The sequence below is a fragment of the Uloborus diversus genome, chromosome 7 (assembly GCF_026930045.1).
Source record: "Uloborus diversus isolate 005 chromosome 7, Udiv.v.3.1, whole genome shotgun sequence".
Classification (NCBI taxonomy): domain Eukaryota; kingdom Metazoa; phylum Arthropoda; class Arachnida; order Araneae; family Uloboridae; genus Uloborus; species Uloborus diversus.
Genome location: NC_072737.1, coordinates 8256413 through 8283613, shown reverse-complemented (window position 1 = coordinate 8283613; position 27201 = coordinate 8256413). Strand labels below are relative to the sequence as shown.

The 27201-nt window shown below is 32.6% G+C and overlaps 1 protein-coding gene across 1 annotated transcript in view; it reads right to left on the bottom strand.

The window, feature by feature from the left end:
* The window catches only part of LOC129226218 (probable phosphorylase b kinase regulatory subunit beta), a gene marked incomplete at its 3' end in the record, with an annotated part of 111023 nt that overhangs the window by 52245 nt on the left and 31577 nt on the right, over positions 1-27201 (bottom strand). The window contains exons 2-11 of the mRNA XM_054860817.1: positions 26130-26232; positions 24927-25040; positions 24070-24129; positions 20764-20900; positions 15645-15804; positions 13369-13566; positions 10921-10978; positions 10745-10825; positions 6739-6894; positions 4761-4858 (exon numbers count right to left, since the gene is read on the bottom strand). Coding sequence (XP_054716792.1) covers positions 4761-4858; positions 6739-6894; positions 10745-10825; positions 10921-10978; positions 13369-13566; positions 15645-15804; positions 20764-20900; positions 24070-24129; positions 24927-25040; positions 26130-26232 — 1165 coding nt within the window. The remainder of the gene's footprint in view (positions 1-4760; positions 4859-6738; positions 6895-10744; positions 10826-10920; positions 10979-13368; positions 13567-15644; positions 15805-20763; positions 20901-24069; positions 24130-24926; positions 25041-26129; positions 26233-27201) is intronic.

Sequence of the window (27201 nt, the reverse complement as noted above, 5' to 3'; positions counted from 1 at the left end):
GAGAAATTGATAATATTTTTTGAAAAATGAACAAATGAAAAAAAATTGTTCACATGTGCCCCCTTTTCCCTAATATATAATGGACCACCTGCATTGTTAGTGAAAAACTAGCTTACAGGACACTAATAAAGTAATTTGCTGATTGGTTGAAAACCTTACCTTCAAATACACAAAAGAAGAAAAATCATTTGTCCCTGGGGCAACCAAATCCCAAGAAAAAAGGGACCTGAAACGTAACCCTTAAAAGTTAACATTAGGAACGCATTGATCAATCAACAATAATCAGTAATTAGCCTGTTTCAGCAGATTAACTGTGGTTAAGAAATTACTTTTTTATTAAAATTACTTTTGTTTCCAACTAGGAACCATGCTGAATGAATTTATTACACTTAACCGATAATTTCACACTCTTGCCATCGCTCCCCTCCTCCACCCTCCATTTGACTCAAACTTTACAATCTATATTGTGGAATGAACAACTTTTTTGGGGGGGGAGAGGGGATACCAATGAATAACAGACGTTACAGGGAAAATTCAAAACACAACTGAAATTTTAAATGGAAAGGGACCAGGTTTCGATAAAAGTAAACTTTTAAGGACTTAAAACCTAAAAATGAAACATTAGGAAGAAAAGAACCAGCTTGGGAGCACTGAACTGGAATTCAACTACAAAATAATAAATTGTTTGAACAAACTATAAAAAATCTGCAATTAAGTTTTCTTATTCTCTAGGTAATGATTAAACAACAAATAAGATAGTAGAGCCATGCAAAATTCTCCTACTAAATATTTCATAATTAGAGAAATCAGTTCTCGTTTTAAGACACATTTCAAAAATTAATGACAAATGAACCCTTTTATGACTAATAACCATTTCAAAGATATTTAATGAATTGGTTCTTGATAGCTCAAACTGCATATTTTATGTAATTAACGACGTTTTTGGCTAAGCCACTCACAACCAGTGGTGTTCCCATATGGTATACTCCATGCATGACGTATACAGTGCCCGCCGCTTATTAAAATCACATTCGTTCTGAGGACATTTGATTTTATAAAGCGGCTGATTTTATAAACCGGCATACCTTTAAAAAAAACATTTAAAATAAATTAAAGGTTTTGAAGTTTCAGTACTGGAAAAACGGAATGAATCACTTCATTTATAAGTATTTCAAATACAGTTGTCATTTTACTAAACATTTTCTTATATTTGCACAAGGGTCTTAAAATATTGGCTTGATGTTGTTTGGTTTACAGAACTGCAGAGCAAAGATTCAATATTGTTTGAGAGTTTACAAAATGTTTTGTAAAGTTCAACATTACATTTTTCTTTTTGTTCTAGTGCATCGTATATCAACAAGCGCTTTTCTGACATCTATTGAAGAGGCAAATTTGGCACTGTGATTTCTTCGTCTTCTGAGACCGATTCCCTCACTCCTTGGTGCTTCTTTATCATTTTTTTATGCTTGATGTCCAAAAGTTGATTTTATAAAACAGCGATAGTGATTTCATTAAAGGATGATTTTTACTTGTTTTAATATTGCAATGATTATGCTATTTTAAATTTGATTTTAAAAAGCAGCTGATTTTATAATCCAGTGATTTTATTAGCGGCGGGCACTGTACTCTCAAATATTTTTTAGACATATAGCGTATGTCTCAAGCTTCAAATATGTTCATATTATGGCATATTATGTATAAGATCGCATACACTTATTGTGCATAACTGATTACTCGGAGTATACCCTCAGAAAAATGGATGGGAACATCACTGCTCACAACAAATAAAAAAATTAAAATAAGTATGAGTGAAAAATGTTTGAGAGAATGATATCAGAAACAAGACTCGCAAATTTTAAAAAGTGAAAAGCAAATTCCTTTATCAACATTTTTTTATGAGGCATGGAGAAAACATGCAATCACTCTTTCAAATTTGAAATGGTAAAAATTATTAATACTGTTACAAATTCTGTAAATAGTAATTATTTTTGCGATTAATTTGTTGTAATCTGGCTAAATTTGCCGTTTATTCCATTATTTTTCATCTAAAATTATCTCAGTAACGTAACTTGTAAATAGTTTCTTGTACTGTACATACAGCCCCCTAACATTTGACCGAAGTATACGGTCCCCTATTTCTGATTAATAAGATTCATGAATGAATAAAAAGAAAATATGAGAAATTGGTAGAACGTAATAGGATTTTCTGGATCTGTCTTTGCTAGGTATAAAACGCTGGGCGTCTTGTGAATGGAGGAGTCAATTTGTTTGCTTTCTAACTGTTTAGTCTCGCTTTTTTCATAGCTGCAGGATGGCGACAGAAACTGAAAAAAAGTTCCCTGACTTTTCCCTGATTTCCCTGATTAAGTTCACCAAATTTCCCTGATTTACGTTACCAATGATAATGATTTTCTTTCTTTGCTCTACTTGAAATCCATTGTATGTTTGTATAAAATGCAATATTTTAAACATTTTAAGTTGTGTAAAGTTGTTGAACTAAAGATATATTTTAAAAAAATGCTACTTTTTTAATAAAATGGTTAAAAAAACATATCAAGTAAATTTTTTTGGGAAAAAAACCCTACAAAACAGTATATTAAATTTTTCTACATGGAAAAATTATAGAAAATTAAAAAAATAATAAATACTGACTTCCAGATACCACTTAGCATAAGAATTTTAAGAAACTATTAAAATTACTCTTAAAAACATATGCGCATTTATGGTAGAACTAAAAAGAAATTGAAATTATTTTGAACTAAGTTTTCAAACAGTATAATAATTGTTGCAAGAATAACAAGTAATAGTGGAAGAATAAAAGTAATGTAGTTATTCTTATATAATTAATTGACATATTTATGCAAAGCAGGTGAAACCATTTGACATCCATTCATAGGGAGCTTTTCTCTAATCAAGAACATAGGTTTTAATGAATGAATACAGCATTTTAACAATAAAAAATAAAGATATTTACTTAAGTACACAAGTTAACTCTATTTCAAACGATTTCAGTATGTTACGAAAAAAATCTTAGATTGCTTTTGTAACAAAGAACTTTGAAATGCAAGAAAAAAAAGCAATTAACTAATTTCAAAATATATAAAAGAAGAATACAACTTGGTTATAAAATTAAAGAATCACTTAAGTCTGAAGAAAAGAAAACTTTCATGATCTGCGGTAACAACAAATAGTATAACGGCAAAAAACAAAGTTTTTTTTATTGAAAGTTTAATTTTAGCAATTAAATTAAAAACGCGAAAAAGTAATAACTTTTAAGCTTTTATAGTATTAATTCAAAAACCAAAGATTTCTTCTTGAAATCGTGATTACAGTACGCTACACGATTACTTCGAGACAATGGAATAAAGGCAAAGAAGCTAAGACATTAATGAAGGCTTCCTCTTTGCCTGTAGGGTTGTTTATTTTACGTCGCATTGAAAGCGTAAAAGGAAATTTCAAGCTAGGTAAAATAAACAACCTAACAGATATGAAGCAATCTTAGGAAGTTCATTCTGTGGTTAATAAGTAAGATTCAATAGTTTGACGTCGAGGAAAAAAGATTCACAAATATGCGACAGTGTATAATCGCACCTCATAAATTTTCCTTTTTTTTTGAACAGATAATTGGCGGAAAATGCGTAGGGAATTAGAGTACTTAATTTTGTAAAGCAAAAAAAAAAAATTGTTTTCTTCATAAAATCAATTTTCCCTGATTTTTTGTAATTTTTTTCAAAATTCCCTGATATTTCCCTGACTTTTCCCTGATTAATAAAGTTCCCTGACTTTTCCCTGATTTCCCTGATCTGTCGCCACCCTGCTGCTGTCTGTGAATGCATTAGCACCTGTGCTGTAATTTTCAAATTGCTGTTCTTTTCAAGTATGTTAGATTTAAATGCATGGTGTACTGAGTAATGTACAGTGTTTAACGATATTTGATTAATTGCTGGATATTTGCACAATTGTTACTTGCTCTTCTATATACATAAAAATGAATGTTTGTCTGTATGTCATCCATGAACTCAAAAACTACCTGGCAGATTTGGCTGAAACTTTCACCGTTTGTTATTTTTGGTACTGGGAATGATTATAGACCAGTTTGAAAAAAATCCGATCGATAGTTCCTTTTTTATTTCAATTTAAGTCACAATCCATTGGATAAATACGAATAAAATGATCGGCTGCAGAAATGGATTCGCGTGAAAGATCTCATTGATAAGAAGTTAGCTGTTGCCATTTTTCTTGAGTTTGAACAAATAAATTCTTTCTTTATTGTTTTCATGCAACGGGGGGATTTAAAACTTTTTCTATTTGATATTTTTAGCGATGGATTGATCTTGCAAACTGCGTGAGTACAAAATTCGAGTATAGTCACGGCTTCACTTGATACCTGGACCGATTATTATGAAAATTGCTATATATGTATGTATTTCTCCACGGAGAAGATGCATAATAGGCTCATTGAAGCCACTCGCCACCAGGTGGCACTGCAGAGTAGCAACTTCTGGCTCGTTCAACCGATTGTCATGAAAATCAGTTTAATGATGTATTTTTTTGTTCGCGTAGCAACGTGCATCAGGTACAGCTAGTTATTAATATTTAAATAAATCTCTTTTTTTTTTCTCAAGAACTGTGTCGTCATTTCGAAGAAAGTTTGAAGTTGCACCGGAATCAAAACAATACATATTCTTTCAATCTTCAAAACATATCAACAACTAATCATGCACTAGAGAGAAAAAAGAAAAGAAAAAATAAGATGTTACCTGAAAAGCTGAATAGCGACCAGTTTTGCGAGGTCTGTTGTAAGAAGGCAAATACCGCCGAATGGGATCAAGCTCATTGATGTGTAAAAGCCCATCAACTATGAAAAACGCATAATAGTTAGTGCCACAAAATATTAAGAAAAACTGATCATAAAAAATAAATTTTAAGAATGAAAGCGTAATCTAAAAGGGGCATTCAAATGAAACTAGGTCACTAGCCTAAAGTAACAGTTACGATTTTATCAACTAAAAAATAGTCGCCAAAACTGTTGGAACATTTATCCCATCGCGACACTAGGTGGTCAATTCCATCTTTGAAGATACTAGTAGGTTGCTATCGGATCCAGGACTGTGTGTGTGTGTGAACCCAGTTACACACTTCATCGTCCATTGTGATATCCACAATATCCAGCATGTCGTCTGCGATTGGCTTGTTTTAGAGGTCCAAAAACATGAAAGTCACACGGTGAAAGCATGGGCGCCCTATGCAAAGTTGAAAGGGGGGGTTGCTCAAATATTTTCCTCGTGGTTTAGTTGGATATTTTCCACGTGAAAACTGATTTCAGGGCAGATTAGAGTCACTAAAATTTGACATTTTCAATGACTTATTCATTAATGGCTGGAGAAGAAATGTTTTTACATTTTTGCAAAGAAAAAAGTACTAAAAGCAAAAAAGTTCTAATTTCAAAGGGGAGGCTCAAGCCCCCCCCCCCCCGCCCCCTATATGGGCGCCCTTGGGTGAAAGGGTACACGGAGGATGTTACAGCTCCAGCGTTTCCTACCGAAACTATTGCAATGTTGTCTTCACTGCATTTTCCGTATGTGGACGCCTTTGGACAACATGCCTGGTCGTTTTGACTTAATGGCTCGTCTAAGGCTCTGTAAAGTGGCTTGATAACATTGGGCATTGATGGTGGTGCCCCATTTCAGGAATATGACAAGCAGTGGGCCCAGGGAGTGGGCCCTTTCCCCCTGTGTGGGTCCTTTTGGTCAAAAAAGGCATGTTTCGTAGTGCACGATAACTGTTAGATAAAAATGTTTGATTATGTTTCTCACTTCTTGCTATTCAATCTGCATTATATTAATCTAGTATCAGTACTTTCCTACATCGTATTTTTCATCGATTCCTAATCGGAAAGTTATCGGATGTTATCTTGCTCTCTTTTTGTCTGCAAATGTGAAGGTCATTGAAGGGGAGTGGCACGTGTGTGACGCTGAAGAAGGAGTGGCTTATCTCGTCATTGTTGACTCGAGTCAATTGCATTATACACGTGTAGTTGGCATTGGCATCTGGTCTTAGGTGGCTTTAGTGAATGGTATGGTAGTTAGGTGGAGGAGAGAGTGAGAATCTGATCTTCGTTTCTTCGCCACTTGCACTCCGCGATCTAATACACAATGTTTGTGTAGTCGGAAGACTTTGCTCTTTTCCCCTCACAATGGGATTGTGTTAGAAGATAGTTTTACAGAGTTAGTCTATTGAACAATAGGAAAATGATTATTACCGGTGATATTCATTTTATCCCGGCAACTCATATTAATAGCGGAATAGTTTTTTTAAAGCTTTTTACTTCGAATAAAAATTGGTCATTCTAGAAATATTTATTTAAAATGATTATGGTTTTATTTTAAGTGTCAATAGCAAATAAACCTATTTCTTCTTTTAAAAAAGTTTAAAGTCATTTATTATAATCTGCTAATTTACGAAGTTATTAGAAATAGGTTTCGTCCCATCATCAATAACTTGTATGACCTACTCTTCGGCGTTAAACCACACTGTCACTGCAGCATGAAGCGTTGCACATGAGTCAGTCTCTCTACCAATAGAAGGTGTCTCCATACTTGCATTACACAGCATCGTCTAACGTCTCTAATGTGAAGTTACACACACTGACCTGGTTTCATTTGAATGAACCTTATATTTATTAAGAGGAAAGTCACGGCATGAAAAATATTTAAACTCTCTTAGATTATGTCATACCTAGCAGTTCAGACATTATGTATAATGCTTGACCATGCAAGTATAAGTTATCAGCATCCCCTTCAACACTGGGAATTCTCCTCTGAGAACCGGGCTCCCTCCTTTCGGCTTCGATGCAGAGAGTGGGGACGAAAAAATATTTCGGCACAATGGCATCTGAAGAGGGGAAAAGAAGCAGCTAGTTAGAAACTTCAGAAAATTGTGTATAGGCTATGATACAAAGCATAACAATTTATACATCAAGTCAACAATTCCATGGATACAATGAGTTTGAAACAATTTATAAACCATTTAAATATAGCTAACTTAAAAAAGCAAAAAAAAAAGTAACATTTTTAGAGCAGAAGACAGAACTAAACTAAAACTCATGTTTAGATATATCAAAGAAAAATATGTAAAACTAGCAAAAATACCCGGCGTTCCCTGGATCAGGAATAATTATGAGGAAAAATCAGTCCTTGCTTTTGTTTTCTGTTTTAAGTGAAAGAATTTAAAACACATCTTTTTGACGTGATTAAAAATCGAGTTTCTTCCTTACCCATAAAACTAAAATAGCAATAAGTATAAAGAACAAAGTAGTATTGGTTTAGGAACGAAAGCACTATATTTAAGCATATGCAAATTTCCAAAACATGAAATTAATCTTCTCGTGTTTAAAAAGATTAATCTCTTGATACTTTTTTTTAACATGGAGTCTAAAACCTTCTCTGTATGGCTATTGAAGTACGAAGTTTTTAAAAAAATGTAGCCGTGCTCGTAATCCCCTTATACTTGCTTTAGTTATTTTGGGAAATTTCAATCATTGTGGCTCTTGGTGGGACTTTACCGAATTTGCGAAAGTCGTTTCGGGTTACCTTCGATGACGCTCCCCCATTCTTTCCTTACTTTGTAAAACGATATGATATTAATTTTCGTTGAGATATTATCGCAAGGTGCTGAGATACTTTTGGTCGCCATAAAATGGCGCTAAAGAGTTTCATCCAAAATGTTTCCAAAGTAAGTAGTAAAATTTGGCGATTGTTTGAAATAGTGCAAAAAGGAAAAATAATGGAAGTTTTTGTGCTGTTTATGGATTTGCCTAATTTAGTTGCTGGATTATTTAACACAGTAAAAAAAGTTTTTTAAAGATTCTTTGATTGGTGATATTTTGTTTACATGGTGAAAGCTGAGAAACATTATGACGTAGTCTTCGGCTTCAAAAACAGCGACGCTGAAAAAAACTGCCAAATGCATCAGCTACGGAAATCTTTCTGCAAAAAATTTGCCGATCTGCTGGTTGTTTGGATAATGAGTAAGTGTTCAATCAGCATAAATAATAATAAAAACCATTAATTACATTAAAGTTCCGTTTAAATGGAAAATGATCAGCCAAATTATGTATTATTTGCCAATCTTGTGCAAAAATCTTACTTCAAGATTTGACTTGAGAAAAGCCTTGAACATTCGCGAAAAGCAAAGAAAGTCAACAATACTACAATTGTCGCTATCGACAGGGAGTTGAGATGATACACTAAATACTGTATTGAGTTGAGGAAAGCCTTCGAACATGGATCTAAAAAGCTCATAACTCGTTTTTCATTCTACTTAGAAATTTCGAACAGGTGCCATCTTCAGCAGAAAAATCAGAGCTTTCGATGGACATATAATGTAAATATGTGCAAGTATTTTTTCATCCCTATATTAGAGAATTTATACGAAAATTGTGTTTTATTGCTCCCCTAAGGGGGGTTTTGCCCCCCATAACGGGACGAAAACTATCCTATGTGTTATTCTGATGCATAAGTTATATTATTGTAAAGTTTCATAAAAATCCGTTCAGTAGTTTTTGCGTGAAAGAGTAACAGACATCCATACATCCAAACATCCATACAGACAAACTTTCGCATATATAATAGTAGTAAGATACAGTAGGATAATATTATAAGACTAAAACATCAATTGAAGTGACAATCATGTACAGTAAACTCCTCGCCGAATAGATTGGCACAAGTGCTGCGGATAGTAAAACCTACGGATAAACCGCAAAAATGGCTGAAGTGGGGGACAAATTAGCTAAAAATTGTCCTTAACTGTATTGATGCGTAGTACTTTCTACAAGCAGTAAAAATATATACAGAAGAGTAAAAATATTTTGTATTCTTGCAAAACAGAACTTATCAATAAAAAAATGAGTATGTACAATGAAGAAAGCACAATAAATAAAACAAAAATATCCGAGTTTAAATTTACAATTTTTCGACAAAAAAACAACAGCTACTGGTATTTGCTTTCTGCCACGAAAATATATATTCCTGATTGTCGATTGACTCGCGGATAATCGGCCTCGAGGTTAATCCACTCACGGATAATCGGGAGCTTACTATACGCTAATATGTTTTGTTACGTGGTCTGAGTTCTGTACCACAGAGCCAGACTAACATAAGTCACATAGCTGCTACTTTACGGGAGAGAGGGAAAACGATTTTCTTTTTTTGGTACATGCAAAGGATGGGACACGCTCTCTTTTAGCACTAGTAAATAATTACAAAGGATTTTTTTTATAGAATTACGTTCACATTGCTCTATGAGGAATAGGATTCTAAATAAAAAGCACTCTTGATCTGTTCATTAAAGAAAAATCACAATTTTTGGACTCAGGTTAGTCTTGCTCAGAGGAGCAGAATTGTAAATGGCTGAAAGCAATTTGTAAAATTAAGAAGTGCAAGCGACATATCAGCCATGATTAGAGGCGTACCGAGTACTCGGTAACTACTCGGTACTCGGCCTACTTGGCCAATTTGCCGAGTACTCGGTACTCGGCCAAATTCTGATCAGATACTCGGCCAATACCGAGTAGTTGCAAAAAATTGAATATTGTCCAAGGCAGATACTAAAATTTATATATATAAAAAAGAGCAAGCATTATATTCTGCAAACATTTACAATTAAAATTTATAAGTCAAATTTAAATTTTGAAAATAATGAAGTTTGTAATGCTTCAATGGAATAAATCTTTATTTTAATGTCCCCAAAGTTAATAAAACTTATTTATTAAAAATTACGCAAGAAATGTAAGTATAGAAAATATGGAATTTTTATATTAAAAATGGATTTTTGCTACAAACAAAAATTAGTTATAAAAAATATAAAAATACCTTTGCTTAAAAATAAAAGGAAATAAAACATTAAAAGCACAGTGCAGGAACACTGCAGACACGTGTTTTGGCGTTACAAGGAATTCCTTTTTCAATGTACAAAATGGGAGCTCGTGGATTTAAAGGCATCCGACAAGAGTCGGATTTTTTTGTCGAATGTCTTTACATTCTTTAGCTCACATGTTATGCACTGAAAAAGATGTTCCTTGTAACGGGAGAGGGGGGGGGAGCAGAAAACACGTGTCGGCAGTGTTCCTGCACATTTGTTTTATCTGCTTTTAAAAATTATTTATGTTTGGCGGACTAGAACTATAATTGATTGGTATGCAGTGAAACCCCTCCTAAGGGACACCCCTCTTATGCGGACAATTTTTAATTCCCCAGTTCTAATGCAAATAACATTAGTAAAACCCTGTCCTGCGGACACCTCTCTATTGCGGAAGAAAAAATGTCCTGTTAGTGTCCGCATTAGAGGGATTTTACTGTAATTTGTTTTAATTCCAACTTGATTAATCATACCTTTTATTTAATTTTAAAATTTTTTTTTTTTTGTAAAATTTTTGACACAAAAAAAATTGTTTATATAATGCGTAGTTAAATTTCAGCAGGAATTTAGTTTTAAAAACTATTATATGGATAAGGCGGTCTATACTACTATTCCAATAAGTTCAAAATTCATCACATGTGTGTCGGTGGTTTTTCTTAAAACATAATTGGTACTTGGTAATTCGACCGAGTAGTGAAAGGCCGAGTACTCGGTACTCGGCTACTCGGCCAAAGTGCTACTCGGTACGTCTCTAGCCATGATTATTAAATGAGCACAATCTGAGCACTGAGATCCACAACATCTATGCAAAAGCATTGAAACTTACTTCCAAATCTATCTACTTTTAGTCTTGGATGGAGAAGGTGACGATATTTCTTGATCTGTTCATCATTTCCTTTAAAAATACCTAATTAACAGAAAGTCATGCAAGGAAATTAGAAAGACATACTTTGATGGTAAAACATAATGATAAGTAAGGGGTCGGCACACAGAATAACTTACCATCAAGAATCATGTACAAAAAGAACAGAGGCCATTCAGATTCAATGTTCTCAAACTCCTACATGAAAAAACAACTGTACAGTATCAAACTATTTTTAAAAAATAATAAAAAACTAGAAAAGCAATAGTTGAATAAAATTACCATAACTTGCGGCTTCCTAGAGTGAATATTCAATGAACATAGTGATACATGCTTTATAGAAAATAAACCATAAGTTGAAAAATTTGAACTGCCAGTATATCCTTAAAAAACTAGCTATATTTTAATTTTCTTCAAACACCAAACATGTAAAACCATAAATACTTGCAGTTAAAAGTAAATATTGGAAATACAGTCGACGCTCGATATAACGACCATCTCCGTCCCAGAGAAAAAGGTCTTTATAACGAGTGGTCGTTATAAGAAGTATAATTTAAAAAAATATACACAGTCATCATGCATGCCCCGCTGTTCCATAAAGAAATGGTACTTTTTCAAACATTCCAGTTAAATGCCCAAATTATTTTTATCATAGGAATTTTTAGAAAAATCGTGTGCAAAATACTATGACAGGATATTAAAGAACTTTTAAAGTAGAAAATATAGAAAGGAAAAATGTTACACACTTACAAATCTGCTACCACTACACTTTCTGAAGATAAAACCAGAAACAGACGTTTGCTTTTTTAGCAGACGTGATTTTTGCAAAACATTATTTTCCGTTTCAGATATAGGTGATAAAGTGTTTTTTTTTTTTTTTTGCTTTTCAAAGAAACATTTAGGAATCTGGAAATTTCTCGATTTTTCCTCCCATTATTTTTCTGTGCTAGTTGTGGTGAATGGTAATCTCCACCCCCCCCCCCCTCTCAAAGTTGGATTTGACATACATTGAAAACTTCAGGCAGATGTCCGTAAACAATAAACAAGGTCATTTCAAGCTACAAATTTGTTTCATTAGAAAGAACACCAGAAATAGCGTCCGCTGAATTTGGTCGTTGTATTGGATTAGACGATACAGAACGGTCGTTATAACGAAGGCGAATTAACGTAGAGTTCATAGGAACAAAGTTGGGACTTTTACCACTGGTCGTTATAGTGGGACGGTCTTTATAATGTGTGGTCGTTATAATGAGCGTCGACTGTAATAGCAAACACTTAAAAAATATGAAACTCTTTTTTCTTTTTTGAACTTACATGACAAGTGCTGCAAGTCTTGTAACTGATTTTAAATGAGACAATATTTTACAAGAACTTAGCAAAGATCATAACAATATTAGCTTAAGGGGCTTAAATATATCCGCTGACATGTTTTGAGACATAAAACATTTTGGCAGATGAACATAACATCTTCTTCAGAAGTAGAAGAAAAAAAAACGTTCCTTTCCCATTCAAAAAATTACAATTTTTAGTGGCGTGATAAAACCCATGAGTTGAAAAGTATCAAGAAAGGATCACAAAAGCATGAATTAATCAGCAAAATATAAATAAAAAATAATGGCAATTTCCCTGTATCAGCACCACGAGCATTGTGGAGAAAAAATACAGACAATATGTGCAATATACCGACAATCCAGTTATCACCTCCAGAGATTGCAGTTTTGTTTTTGGTACGGACTCATCAGTCTAGAATAGTAAACAATGAGCTGGTTGTCATCTCATTGAAGCTGAGAATGCAAACAAACTGGTAGCCAAAACTTTCTTCTTAGTGTTCAAGCTTTGAATTCAATTGACGAGTTGAACCGCACTATTGACTGATGACTTGATAAACTACTATTGACACTATTGACTTGATAAACTGCGGACTCTCGCTTTTGAGCCTTCTTGGTCTTAACAAGTCAGAATTTATGTGTGGGGGCTCCAAAACCACCAACTCACAGCAAATCTGATGTACTAATTCAATTTTTAGTTGTTTTGTACAATTTTAAAAGCTTGTACGTAAATGTAGAACTTGAGAATTTTAAAGGACCAATTAGCACATCCTGGTTGAAGCCAGGGGCGTAGCTAAGGGGGGGGGGTTTGGGGACAAACCCCCCCTCCCCCGAAAAGTTAGTCTCAAAAAAAAGAGAAAAAGAAGAGAGAAGAGAAAGAAAAAAAAGGAAGAAAAGGAAAAAATTCCAAGCGATTATATATATATATATATATATATATATATATATATAATCTTTTGACCATAATTAATGAATCCTCCACGGCTGATGAGCTCTGGATTCACTCTTTTTCTATTCCTACTTAATTGCTGTTTGCATTTTTCCTTTTTATCATCATTTGTTATTTATAATTTGTTTAATATTTGTAATTCTGTTTGCTTAATTATATATATATATATATATATATATATATATATATAAGAAGTAACCCCCCCCCCCCCCCGAAAGTCGGGTCTAGCTACGCCACTGGTTGAAGCTATCACTAATTAAAACACATAAGCTTTGTTTAGAAATAAATAAAAAAAGATTACATAATACTACCTTTGTTTCTCCTTGCTCATAGTATGGCCGAGTAATGTCTTCAAATACGGTTCCATAACCATCCCTGAGGAATCTTTTGAAACCGTATGTTCCTTGTAGTTTGCGCACGATTTTGTCTTTCGTTCGACCATACAGTATCTCGTCATGTGTAGCAAAGCATGGAAAGCTAATGGTAGGTAGTAACGCAGAATCTGTATTCTGGACAAAACAAATTTTCATTACGAAATTTCATAAACTACATTAACCATAAAGCAAATTCATGTAACAGAGCATATTATTACAGCACATTTTAAAATCTTATGTAAAATTTATTTATTACAAATTATTAGATGAAAACTTTAAAGTAATCCAGATAACTCCTTTAAATTACTCAAGTGAATATTTAAACACATAATATGCATCCTTTTGAGCTTTTGCTGCACAGAAGGACAAAATCATAAACAGTGTGCATCATACAAATATAAGAAATATTAAATAAAAAATACCAATCAATTACGTATGTATGTATAAAAAAAATTAGCCCTTTTTATTTCTTATGCTTTGAATGCTATTTTTCAAATTAAAATAGCTACTTTTAAAGAATTTTAAAAGTTATACTTTTCTCGTACAATTTAGTACTGCTGAAGCTTTTTAAGTTTTGATAATTCAAACACAAAAGCCAAAATTAACAGAATTAAAATGAAGTGTCACTTCCTTCAACTACAGAATGAATTGTGGTCTGGTCACAGTACATAAACATAAAAAAAATTAAAATTTTTCATTATTAAAAACTGCTACATTAAGGAAAAAATAGAGAACGAATTGTAGTTTACAAAACAAATTCAAAAAACATGGTTGGATCTGAATCATTAATTATTTCTATTACAGTGAAAAGAGACGAAATAACTGAGCAAGCAAAAGAATAGAAATAACAAAAATTATTTATCAAATATTAAATTCACAACCTCACAAAATTAACTTTAAACTGAAAATTGATATATTCTTTTACCAATGAATAAAACAGAAGAAAAATAGAAGTATTATAATTTTAAAGATATGTAAATTTAAGGCATATTTATTTGTTAGAGAGACTAAAATATTTCAGAAAAAATTACTGATGCCCAGAGCTTGAGAAGAACAAAATAAAATTGCATAGCTTTACTCACTTTTTTTTTTAATTTGTTCAACGTTAATAATGATTGTCTTTGAACTTATAACGTTATGTTTAGTAATTTATTTTATTTTTTTTTTTTGTACCTCCTGATTTACGTAGCATCAAAAATGTCCCTTGAGAAATTTAAAAGTCAAAATAATGTTTTGGTTACATAAAGTCCTCTTCGTTTTTTCCCAACTGTTTTACCCTCTAAGAGAATTTAAAACCAGTAGCATGGGCGTAGCCAGGATTCCCATTAAGAAGGGGCAAGCATATGGGCATACATCCCTCCCTTCCCTCCAATGCTGGACCCTGGAAATTACTTGAAATTAGTTATCTTCTCTTCCAAAAAAAAAAAATGCTATTTTTGGTCTGATAAGTGTAAAATAGGCATTCATACGGCTCTCCTCCAAAAAAAATTTCGAAATTGAAATCCTAAAAATTTTAAATTATTTTCAGTGAAATTAGGAAGAAGTGGAAGTACGAAAAAGTCAGAGATTCTTTTTTAGTGAGAAGCAATTGCCCCATTCTACGCTCATGACCAATAGCACTCTCAGCTAAACTCACCACATATTACAGACATAAAAGTAATGACATTTATTCATTTTAATTCTCAGGGGCGTAGCTAAGGGGGGGGTTTTGGGGACAAACCCCCCCCCCCCGAAAAGTTAGTCTCAAAAAAAAAAGAGAAAAAGAAGAGAGAAGAGAAAGAAAAAAAAAAGAAGAAAAGGGAAAAATTCCAAGCGATTATACATATATATATATATATATATATATATATTATATATGTATATATATATTATATATATATATATATATATATATATTATATATGTATATATATATTTTATATATATATATATATATATATATATATATATATATATATATATATATATATATATATATATATAAGAAGTAACCCCCCCCCCCCCGAAAGTCGGGTCTAGCTACGCCACTGTTAATTCTCATTGCTTCACATAAACACTACTATTATTACTATGATTAAAGTCAAAATCATAAATTTAAAAAAAAATGAGACTAGATTACAAGCATAATCCAGCCATATGCTAACATTCTCCCAACAGTAAAAGATAGATATGATTGTATACTTAGGGAACAGGAAACAACCTTCCAATCACACCTTTGAACTAGATTCTCGAGGAAGCAACGTCTCGAAAATGCTTCGGTTTCGACTGTGAGCGTCTATGTCAACATACACCACTGACCACGAAGCCCCTTTGTCTCCAAATAAATTGCAGCCATTGATGGCCTCAAGAGCAGACTTGGCCATGCCGATTGAGCTGAAAACAACAACATAATTTAGAGATGACAGAAAATGCAAAGTGTTTTTTTTTTATTTACAAACTGATTGAAAATATTGAAACTTCTTCACTAACTTCCACACTGATAAATGTTCAAATATGATAGCTTTTTATTAATTGAAATAATTAATCGGTATCAATAAAACAGAATATATATGCATGTAGTATGTTCCCTATACCTATAGAAATCCACATTTTACGTCAAATGTAGGCCAAATTTGGCAGGGAGGTAGGGTAGACCGGGGTTAGTTGTTACACGGGGTAAGTTGTTACATTCGAATTTAAAAGTAATCAACAGGAGAAACTGACTTTCCTCGCAGCAGATGATAGCACTCACCCATCTGCATTCCCTGACAATCACTGGAGTTCTTGCAGTCAGTAGCAGGGAGAGTGCTCAAGAAAAACGGTTTTTTGAGTCTGGAAATAATTTTTCTTTCCGCTGTTATTTTTCTATTTCAGGCAAAGCAGTTGCAGATAACAAACTTATTTCAATACCACGTGAAAGTCTACATTTTTAGGTAAGTGCTAACATATTTCAAAGTTTTGTACAAAGATATAATACCAGTAATATGTGCCAATAACTAAAGTGGCGTCATATGGGGCAGATTGTTACAATTTTGATGGGGTTAGTTGTTACAAGTAACAACTTGCCCCATGCAAGTTTTAATTTAATATTATGTTTTCTTTTTAAGTGTGATATGGCGGGGTTGTTTTTATGAAATGGGCGTCTTGTTTTTATGACTATAAAAACAAGACGGACAGGGGCTAAACACCTAAAGAGACATACGATGTGGCTAAATAAGTAATTGCAGGTAGTTCATTACGAAAGGCAGCCGATGAATTTCATGACACTAGAGAGATTCTGCAGTAAGATGAAAAATGATAGTGTTGGTAAGTAGTATTTCTGATCTGTGTTATAGCATGATTTAATTCATATAAAGTACTGTAGTTGGATGACGATAGTAATAAGAATAATAAAAATAATTCTGATGTCTTTCATTCTATGATTAATTTGTTCTTAATATGTATGGTTGAATAAATAATAATAAAAACTACAACAATGATAATAATAATAAATAATGTATTATTCGAATGTATAGGTCTTTCTCCAACGCTGCAGACAGGGCAGAAGTGAAGACGGTTTGCAAACGGAAACCATAGGTCAGCGCCACTTTAACAGATACACCAGTAAAAAATGTTTTGCAAGCCAAAGCTTTGAAACAAAAATCTGTGAAAAGGAAATTGTGTCTAACAGAGAAGAAATCAACAGACACAAAGGCAAAAAAAAGCAAAAAGGTGCGTCCAAACAGAGCATCCTTCGGATGAAGATGATGAAGAATGATTCTGCATAGAGTGCTCTAAACCGCACTCAGAATCTAAAAATTCAACTAAACGGCTTCAATGTCGTAATTGTGACAAATGGGCACATGATCGATGTGCTAAGTTTGATAAATTATATGCTTGTGAAAATTGTAATTCGCGGAAAATGATAATGATGATGAGAATTTATTAGAATAAGTCTTTGATGAAGTAAATTCGTAAAGCCAAAAAGTTTTTGATTTTTAACGTGGTTAAGAATTTTTAAAATTTAACAGAATAAACAAGAAAATGTGTAACATTCATTTCATTACTAAAATATATCTCATGTAACAACTAACCCCATATACTGTAACAACATGCCCCGTGGTGGGGTAAGTTGTTACAATCTACATCTATTCAAAAAACTTGAAATATTTTGGAGTAGTGGCTTCTAATCATTTTTTAAAAAATATGTTATTAATGTCAAACAATCTAGATGTATTTTAAAGTTTCACGCGTGTAAATAATTGAAATAGTTTAGTGTAAAAAAATATTGAAAAAAATTGTAACAACTAACCCCCGTCTCTCCTACTTGAGCACCCGACAAAGAACGCGGGGGGGGGGGGGGGGGGGGGCTCAAACACAAAAAAGTTCTGAACCACTCACATTTTAATTTTAGGACCCATTAAATGGCTCTTCCTACCCCAAACAATTATCCAATCAGTTGGATTTTAGTCTCATTCTAAAGCCCATGAAATATGTATTTTTAGAAGATTTACTACCTTTGGATTTCAAAATCACCAAGGCTGTAAAGGGGAAAGTTATAAGCATTTTCGAGTAGAAGAACATCAATATTAAATCAGAAATTGATCGTCTGCTGCAAGCTCAGTTTTAAGTAGAGTGAATAAAATCGTCGAGTAGAAAGATTTGCTGGCTTTTTTTTTCCTTTGCAACTATGAAGAAATAAAATTCTTGCTTTTGTTTTGCGGCTTTTCTTGTATTTGGGGGGAATTAGAATTTTTCCTGTTTGGTTATTATTCCGGGATCCGTCAAGAAATTTTAGATTTTTTTTTTTTTTTAGTTCAAGCCTGATTGTTGAACACCTGACGCAGCTAGTAAAAAAAAAGTGAACTTTATTCTTTTATTAAAAATAAAAGAATGGAATAGTGTGTCCAAAAGATTCTGAAAGTATTTTTTAAAAAATTACATTTCATGTTGTAATTGATAATAATATGTCTAAATAAAAGTTAATCAAGTTTTAAGTATAATTCATGTAATTTAATTAAGTGATAGCAACTGATGTAATGAGCAACATCCTACATCCATCATGCATAATTCAGTCAAAACAAGGAACAAGAATTATAATGTCAATGAATGAAATATAGTTATTTATCGACAGTTCTCACAACAAACAAAATAAACATTGAACTTGGAAGTTTGATATCTTAAAACTGGTACACAATTAAAATCTGATCTTTTACATTTGTTTCTGAAACATTTTAAAATAGTAAGAAGAAAGAAGACATTCCATTTAAAATTTCAATTTTCATTGAACTTATTACTATTTAAAATCAGTATTAGTTACAAACTCATTACATTGTTTGTAGGGAAGAAATGTAGGATCTAAGAATGCTTCCCATTCAGGGCCCAATACAGGCTGATTTTGCTACCGTTTTTCGGTACCTTCACAAAAATCTTATTTTAAAATCGGTACTTTCGCAAAAATCAAGTAATAAAATCAGTAGTTTCACAAAAACATCGAAAATTTCACAAATATTCGCATTTTAAAATATAAAATTTGTTTCTCTACTTAAAACAAAATATACTCATAAAATAAAATTATAAGCAGGTTTATATGAACAATCGCTTGAATAGCAACCTTTTTGTGGTATTTTAACTAATTTTTAGCTGTTTCTCGCCAAAGTGTATTTATGCAATATTATCGCAATCTTTTAACATGTTTTGGGGAACCGTTTTTTTCTCATAATTTCCAATATTGTACACAGTACATAGCCCGTTAAACTGAAATTACGACGGTATTTTTGGTACTTCTTACGTTTTTAGCTCCCCCCCCCCCCCTCCCCAAAAAACGAAACCTGTTAAAAATACTAGATGACACTTTTCGAACTAAAATTTCACTTGTTCTACTTCTCTTTTACAAAAATGAGGATGTCTCTAAAAGTTCACAAAAACAATGCTGATAAAAAAAAAACTTTCACAAAAATAGAATGATGCAATACTTTCAAAAAAATAGATAGCGAGAAAAAAGTCCTGGATTGGCCCCTGCCATTTAAAATTTCAATTTTCACCAGACTCATTCACATTAAGAATCAATATTAATTTTGAATTCATCATTAGAATTGGCAAGGAAGAACCGTAGAACAAAAGATGCTTCCCATTAAAAATTTCACTTTTGACTAAAGGCAAATCTAACCTGGAAGCATTGCAAAGGCTCCTATTGAGCTATAACACTCAAAAGAGAGAGAATTTCCCATTCTTCTACACAGAGGCTCACGGTCTGAATTTCGAGCGAGTATGGCAAAACCAATTGCATGATAAAACATCTTGTTTAATGGCAAAAGACCGCTTCTTTTGACACAACGATTTGAACATATTAAGGATTTGAAAATTGCATGGCAAAAGGCTTTACACAGTTGAGTCCCGACTTACGCGAGGGATGCGTTCCAAGACCCCTCGCGTAAGTCGGAATTTCACGTTGTGGAACAAGGTATGTTTAGTCATTTTTTATAAGCATACCCAATTGTTTCAGATGTTTGTAAAAACTCTTCAGATTGTTTCAAACCATTTATTAACTATATATTGCAGTATCTTTAACAAATAACCGATTTTTTCTGTGTTTTAGAAAAAGCGTTATTATTTGACACAAAATTCTGTAATTTAGCCAAAAATAAATGATTAATGGAGGAGGGAAACTTAAAATAAAGCAGTATGGTACTTACAGTATGTACACTACAGCATTATTATAGCACTTAACAGTATTGATACAGTAAATATATTTATAATTTAAAAAATGAGGACGGTTTATGCAGCGCGATCAGAATGTTATCAGACTGTATTTCATCAACGTTCATATGTAAAATGAAAAAAAAAGTTAAGAATTGGAGCGGTTATTTGTATAAACTAAAGCAATGCGTTGTTTAGACTAATACAGTGGGTGAACTTCCGCTTTCAGTGATGCTAAAGGGATGAAAGTCCATTCACAAAACCAATATTTAGTGTCAACCAAGCCCATTCTAACGCTCCGCCGCTCTTTTCCGAAAAATTTCATGTTGCAAGCGAGTCATTTGTGTCCGCATTAAAAAATTCATTACTCATGAAAAATTCGCGTTACAGCCATTTCGCGTAAGTCGGATCACGTTGTAGCGGGATCCGACTATACAGGTTAAAACCTTAGTTTAAATACTAAAAGTACGATTCTTTTGACATACTCACTTGGGCAAAAAAAACGGACCGATTAGTTCGCTCTCCTCTTAGTATTACAGCTCAATGAAGGCTCCTAAGCATTGCGACACTGCCCCGTTAGGTTTGCCTCAAATATAGACTCATTCACATTTAGAATCAATACTAGTTAGAAATCTATTCCTGAAATAACAAGTAAGTTCACCAGTCACTGCTTACCTCGCATGAATTTCAGGAGTATTATCGTTATATTTGCTTCCCCTTTCCCACATGCCAAAATCAGGAGTACGATAGGCTCGTTCCACATAGTATACCAGGTTCTGCACGAAGCTCACTTCATCCATCGTATAAATGATCTATTGCGAAAAAGAAGGGTATGAAACCAGGAAAAAAGGTGTTAATCAAGGAAAATTTAAAAATTCTCACATTTTGATAGGTATAAAAAAGACAAAGATACAATGATGCACTGTTCATACGTTTTTCTTTTATATGTTTTTATCAATTATACGTTTTTAAAATAGCAAAATTGCAGATAACGCTGAATTGTCAACATATAGTGATGTTTGAAACAAATTCATGGTACAGTAGAAGACCATTATAACGCACACCTTGGGACCAGAGCTTTTGCGTTATACAGGTTTTTGCGTTATATAGATCATTTCTAATTTTGAAACTGATATTCAGAATATATCCGTATATTAGCACTTCAGAATGAATTTTATCTGCAATGAGTATTAAAGCACCAATATGACAATTAGTTATTCAAAAATAAATATGTTTCACAATCAAAATCCTGCACTTCTGCTAGCTTCATGGTATGCATTTTCAAGAACCATCTGGTATTTTCTGTTTACTATGAGTACTCATTTTCAATTTTAAAGCTTTGAATTAAGATGGAAAGATGAAAAACTTTCAAAATTTAATTTGCCTAACCATTTTTATGTTTGCAAAGCAAAACAGAGGGATTTTTTAAATTTCAAAACCTATTGTTTACTTCTGAAAAGTTGTGCGGTTTATAGAGAATTGCGTTTTATAGGTTGGCGTTATAACGGTCTTCTACTCTAATTTAAGTAAAGAATTCAATGCTCACTGCCAAATCTACGATTTTTTTCGAGGCAGGGCAAAAACTTGAAGCCCTTACCCATCTTCTTTCAAGCTGTTCTATTTCAAATGAATGCAAAACAGGTAGAAGTAAGGAGAATTTTCCACATCCAAAAGCTGCCAAACAGATTACCCCCTTGATTTATCCTTATCAATGCCATCTGCTATTGGTTACAGAATCTGATATTAATGCTGCCCATTTGACATTAGCTGATTCAACTGAATCTCCTGGTCAGGTAAACAAAACAAATTTTACAGTGAAATGCAGAAAAGTACTATTTTAAACTGGCAGTTAACCTCAGTTTGATGACAAGTAAAATATTTTGAACATTAAATATTAAGCGATAAAAACTGCTTCAAGTGAAAAAAACATTAACTGTTTTAGATACATTTATAATACATTTTTCGACTCAGCCGTTCATCCCTTCGGTGGGTCGATAAAAGGAGTACCGAGCGTGTTTGGGAACCAAACACTGGGGGTTCCACGTTAGGCCGACCGCCTAACCAGAACATCTGCCTTGCACCCCAGAGCCCCTGGTCAGGAAAACTGAGTTGGGCACACTAGGCCTTGTCCCCCACGGGCTGTCGTGCCACAAGGTTTGGTTTAATAATAAATTTTACCAAATGAAATAAGTTTTAACTAAATTGACACAGACTAAACATGTTTCTTTAGCTTAAGTCAATACATTCATACATAATCTGTATGTTATGGTTTGTTTGTTGCATAATAAAATGGCAAAATCAAAATCATTAATGCTAAAAATGCAGTCTTGAGCAAAGAAGAGACCGAGGGGACATGGTTCAGTTGTTTAAATTTATTAAAACGAAAGATGTTACAGGGCTAAAGTTAAGCACTGAAAACAGGACAAGGGGTCATTGTTTTAAGTTACTTAAATCTCAGGCTAACGTGGATATTAGGAAAAATGATTATTTTAGCAGGGTAGTGGAACCTCGGAACAGCTTACCGGAAGAGGCGGTAATGAGCAAGGGAGTAGATAGTTTTAAGAGGGCCATTGATCTTCACTGGGGATTGTAAATGGACTAGGACCAGTCTAGCTGGGCCCAGAGCCTGTTGCTGGTCGTCACTTTTGTATTTGTATTTATTTGTATTTAATAGGTTTTGGAAGCTATCATGTCAGAATTGTACATTTATCATGTCAGAAAGAGTGAATGCTAATTTACTTGCATGTGTTGGTTTAGACAAAGTTACTGATCTGGGGGTCCTAATAAGTCAGGATTTAAAGTTTAGCCAACAGTGCAGCATTGCTAGCAACAAAGCCAATAAGATGCTTGGGTTTATCAATAGATCTATTTCAAACAAATCTAAAGAAGTTATTCTGCCCTTATATAGAAGTTTGGTAAAACCTTACTTGGAGTATGCTGTTCAGTTTTGGTCTCCTTATCTTAAGAAAGATATTAATGTATTGGAAAGGGTTCAAAGGCGAGCTACAAGACTAATAAATGGACTTTCTCATTCAGACTATGATTCCTGGCTTAGAAGGCTAAAAATGTACAGTCTTGAGCAAAGAAGAGACCGAGGGGACATGATTCAGTTGTTTAAATTTATCAAAACGAAAGATGTTACGGGGCTAAAGTTTAGCACTGAAAACAGGACGAGGGGTCATTGTTTTAAGCTATTTAAATCTCAGGCTAACATGGATGTTAGGAAAAATTATTATTATTGCAGGGTAGTGGAACCTTGGAACAGCTTACCGGAAGAGGTGGCAATGAGCAAGGGAGTAGACAGTTTTAAGAGGGCCATTGATCTTCACTGGGGATTGTAAATTGACTAGGACCAGTCTAACTGGGCCCAGAGCCTGTTGCTGGTCTTCACTTTTGTATTTGTATTTGTATATTAAGAAAGCTATTGTCAATTTATAGCATTGCCAAAACACCCATACCTCCTTAAAAATAAGTAAACTATTGTCAGGCAATTTCCATACCCTGAAAGCTTTTTTTAAAAAGCTCATTACAAAAACAGACTAAAACATCTATAGAAAACATCAAATAATTTACATGATTGGGAATTTCTCAACAAAAAGAGATAAAGAACTAAAATCAATAAAATCTAACTTCAGCTAGTAAAGGATATCTTTTGAAATTACCAAAAAAAGGCGAAATCAATTAAAATAAAAAACGAGCTATGCATTTATAAGGCTTAGTTAGAAAAAAACTTTAATCTGCAAACACGTTAATAGTTTAAATAATTTTTTCACATTTTTTCACAATAAAGATTATAAAACGGAAAGCAAGCAGCCACACAAGTAAAATATAGTGTTTAAATATTTAAGCAAACTTGTCACATAATTTAAACACCAGTAGGCAGATAAGCACATTAAATAGTTTTCCTAATTTTATCTATTTTATTTTCCTTTTTTTTTCACCATCATTATATTTTTTTAGCACAAAGATATAAGAACTTACCTGCAGTCCAGACATGATCATTTGAACCAAAAACAGTAAGTATAAAGACACAACGTCAAGCTGGAAAAAAAATGAAGTTAATTTTAAAATTCAAGTTTAAGGCCTTAAATTATGAATGATTTTTTTAAAATAATAACAGTTATTGAAAACAATACTACAGTACACATAAATCACACTAGTTGTTAAAGTACTATAACTCAAAACGTCCTAAATATGTTAACAGCAAATATTACCTCATTTACAGAAATAAATCATTTTTAAGAACTAAAAAAACTCTCAAGTAAGTTTGGCGTTAATTTGCCAAGTTAAAAGAAGAATGGACGCATCTATACATAAAAATCAGTTCAATATATACCTGATATTTATTGAAGTTTTGGAAATACACATTTTTGAAATCTGAATTTCATTTTCATTAATTCTCAAATTAGAAAAAATGTTTTACAGATTAATGCACAGTTTTCATAACAAATACTAAGTTTTTTTTTTCAAAGACAAAACTCTAAAAAAAATTACAATGAATTAAAACTATATTTTGACAGAACTACACAACAATTTTGTGAATGAATGTGTGTACTTTATCTGCCATTCACTTTTTTTAACCAGTAGTGACGCAAAATAATAAGGGGAGACATAAAATCATTAGAGTTTAGTAAAAAAAAAATTGCATAAAAAATGTTTAGGTAATACAAAAGAAAACCTTTAAAAAAAAAATAATAATGATAATAATAATAATGCGTACATGAAATGTAGTTGCTCCGTGAAATTTTGTGAAATATTCAATCCAAGAAGCACGATAACCCAAGGTTTTCGACGCAAGAGTTAAACTTTCAATTGAAAACAAAAATGGTCATATTTACCTGCAAATGTCCATACTGTCCAAGAACAGAACTGGATAGAGGCTGTCCAGTTTCTAGGTGGAATTTACTGTGCAGAGCAAATTCAGGACACTGATTCATTTTGTACTTCTCCAACTAAAATGCAAAAATAAATTTGATTATACACCTGGAAAACCATAGACAATGTAAAGTAAAAATTGCACAATTAAAAAAAATGCTTGCAGTGTTGAGGCTACTCTTTCAACACGCCCAAAATATGAATTATGGTATGGGGCACTAGCCAAAAAAAAAAACCTGCTGGAAGGGGTTTTTTTGATCAAAAATACCATCTGGAGGGGAGTTTTTTTTTTTTTTTTTTTTTTTTTTCAATCAAAAATACCCTCTGAGGAGGGTTTTTGATCACAAATACCTTCTGGGGAGGGTTTCTTGATCAAAACAGTCCTTCCATATGTTTAAACCAACGTAGTAGAATATTCATTTATGTTTAATCAAAAGCCTCTGGGGGGGTGTTTTAACCCCCAAACCCCGCGGTCCCTTCAGTGCACCATTGGGATGGGGACCTTCAATGTATAACCAGAAATTACCACTCACTTAAAAGGTTTTTACTAAGTTTAACTACATTTAAAACTTTTGCTTACATATATTTGTTAAGTTTATGACTAACATAGCAGTGGCTTTAACACATCTTTTGTTGATTTTAAAACTAGATACTAGCACTTACTTTTAATTTGTTTTGACTGCTACTTTGATTGGTATTTTTTTTCTCATTTTTAATTTTTATTTTTTAGTCCCGGCACTATAACTGGATTTTTCTGTAGTGAGCAATAAAAAAAACATAATAAATTGCCTTTTTTTAGGGATAAAAAAAGCACAGCCTGAGGGCATAAAAGTTTGAAAATTTGGGTTTATCTAATCAATAAACTTATAAAACTTAATTTTTAATAAAACTATTATTATTTTAAGTCAAAATACTACAAACAAAAAATTAAAAGGTATAGATATAATGGAAAACCAATGATAGTCTTAATTAAGTTAGGCGGCTGGACAAAAATGCTTAATTGAAGGGTTAGAATTCTTGAAGGGTTCTGCTTTGCCTAACTGAAGGGTTAGACTTAACCTAAGTTTAAGTCTTACAAAACTTAAACTCAATGTTACATAAAAAGCATTCCAATACAATAAAAATAACTTATTTAATCATTTATTGCAAAAATTTAAATTCCTCACTTTTTCTTCAGCTTGTCTCATCCAACAGAAGAGTATTCCTCTCATACATTTGACGCAACTTTGCCCCAACTCATAAGCCTTCCCTCTGTCATCATCAATTCTCCTAAAACAAAAAAAAAATCATTTCAAACAAATCACTCTATTTCCATGTAACTATCCGAAATGTTTTTCCATGATATGAATTTTTCATTATTTTAATGACATTGAATTTGATAGATAGAAAATGCAAATATTCAGTGAGATATTCATTGTGTTATAATAACATATTAAAGGGATTTCAGCATTTAGGGACAAAGTTTTAATGCTAAAAATTCAAGTAATTTGCAAAGGCCCCATTTTTGTAGGTGGTTTTTAGGTGGAGCCCATATGTTGTAGCCTCAGAGCAAAAGTAGGATATCCTACTGTTATTCCTGGGGGTTATATGTCTTAGCGTTGCCTGACGATATTATCTTTAAAAACTGGTAAATAATGGGTTACCTCTTGATACACTTTGAAATTAATCAAAGAATGGACAATCTTATTTTAAAAAAAAAAATAGAATTGATGGGAGGTAGGTCATTATTTTTTAAATTGTTTCTTAGAGAGAAATTAATATTATTAAAAATAAAAGACTGAAACTGAAATTGGATAAAATAGTTTTTTGGAATATTTTGAGAATTGTATTAAAAAATGTTAAAAAAAGGCACAAGTTGCGACACTAGATAGGATTTTGCACAGTTTTGATTAAACTAATATAAGTTAACAAATTTTTGTTAATGAGAAATAATGATCAAAACACAGAAGTACCGAGCACCAACAATGAAAGAAATATTGAGTTCCTTGAAATTCATCCAAATCAAGAAAAATCTTTAAAATTTACAAAACATTCCTCAAGAACAGTACTGAATTTGATGCCATTCCAAGTTTTTTTTTTTTAACAAAAAAAAAAAGGAATCAAATCTCATTTTTTTAAAAATGTTTTTTTTAAATCCAAGTCCTTTTCTCTTTTTTTTGTAAAAATAAAGGACTTGGATTTAAAAAAACATTTTTAAAAAAATGAGATTTAAATCCTTTATTTATTGCTAAAGAGTAA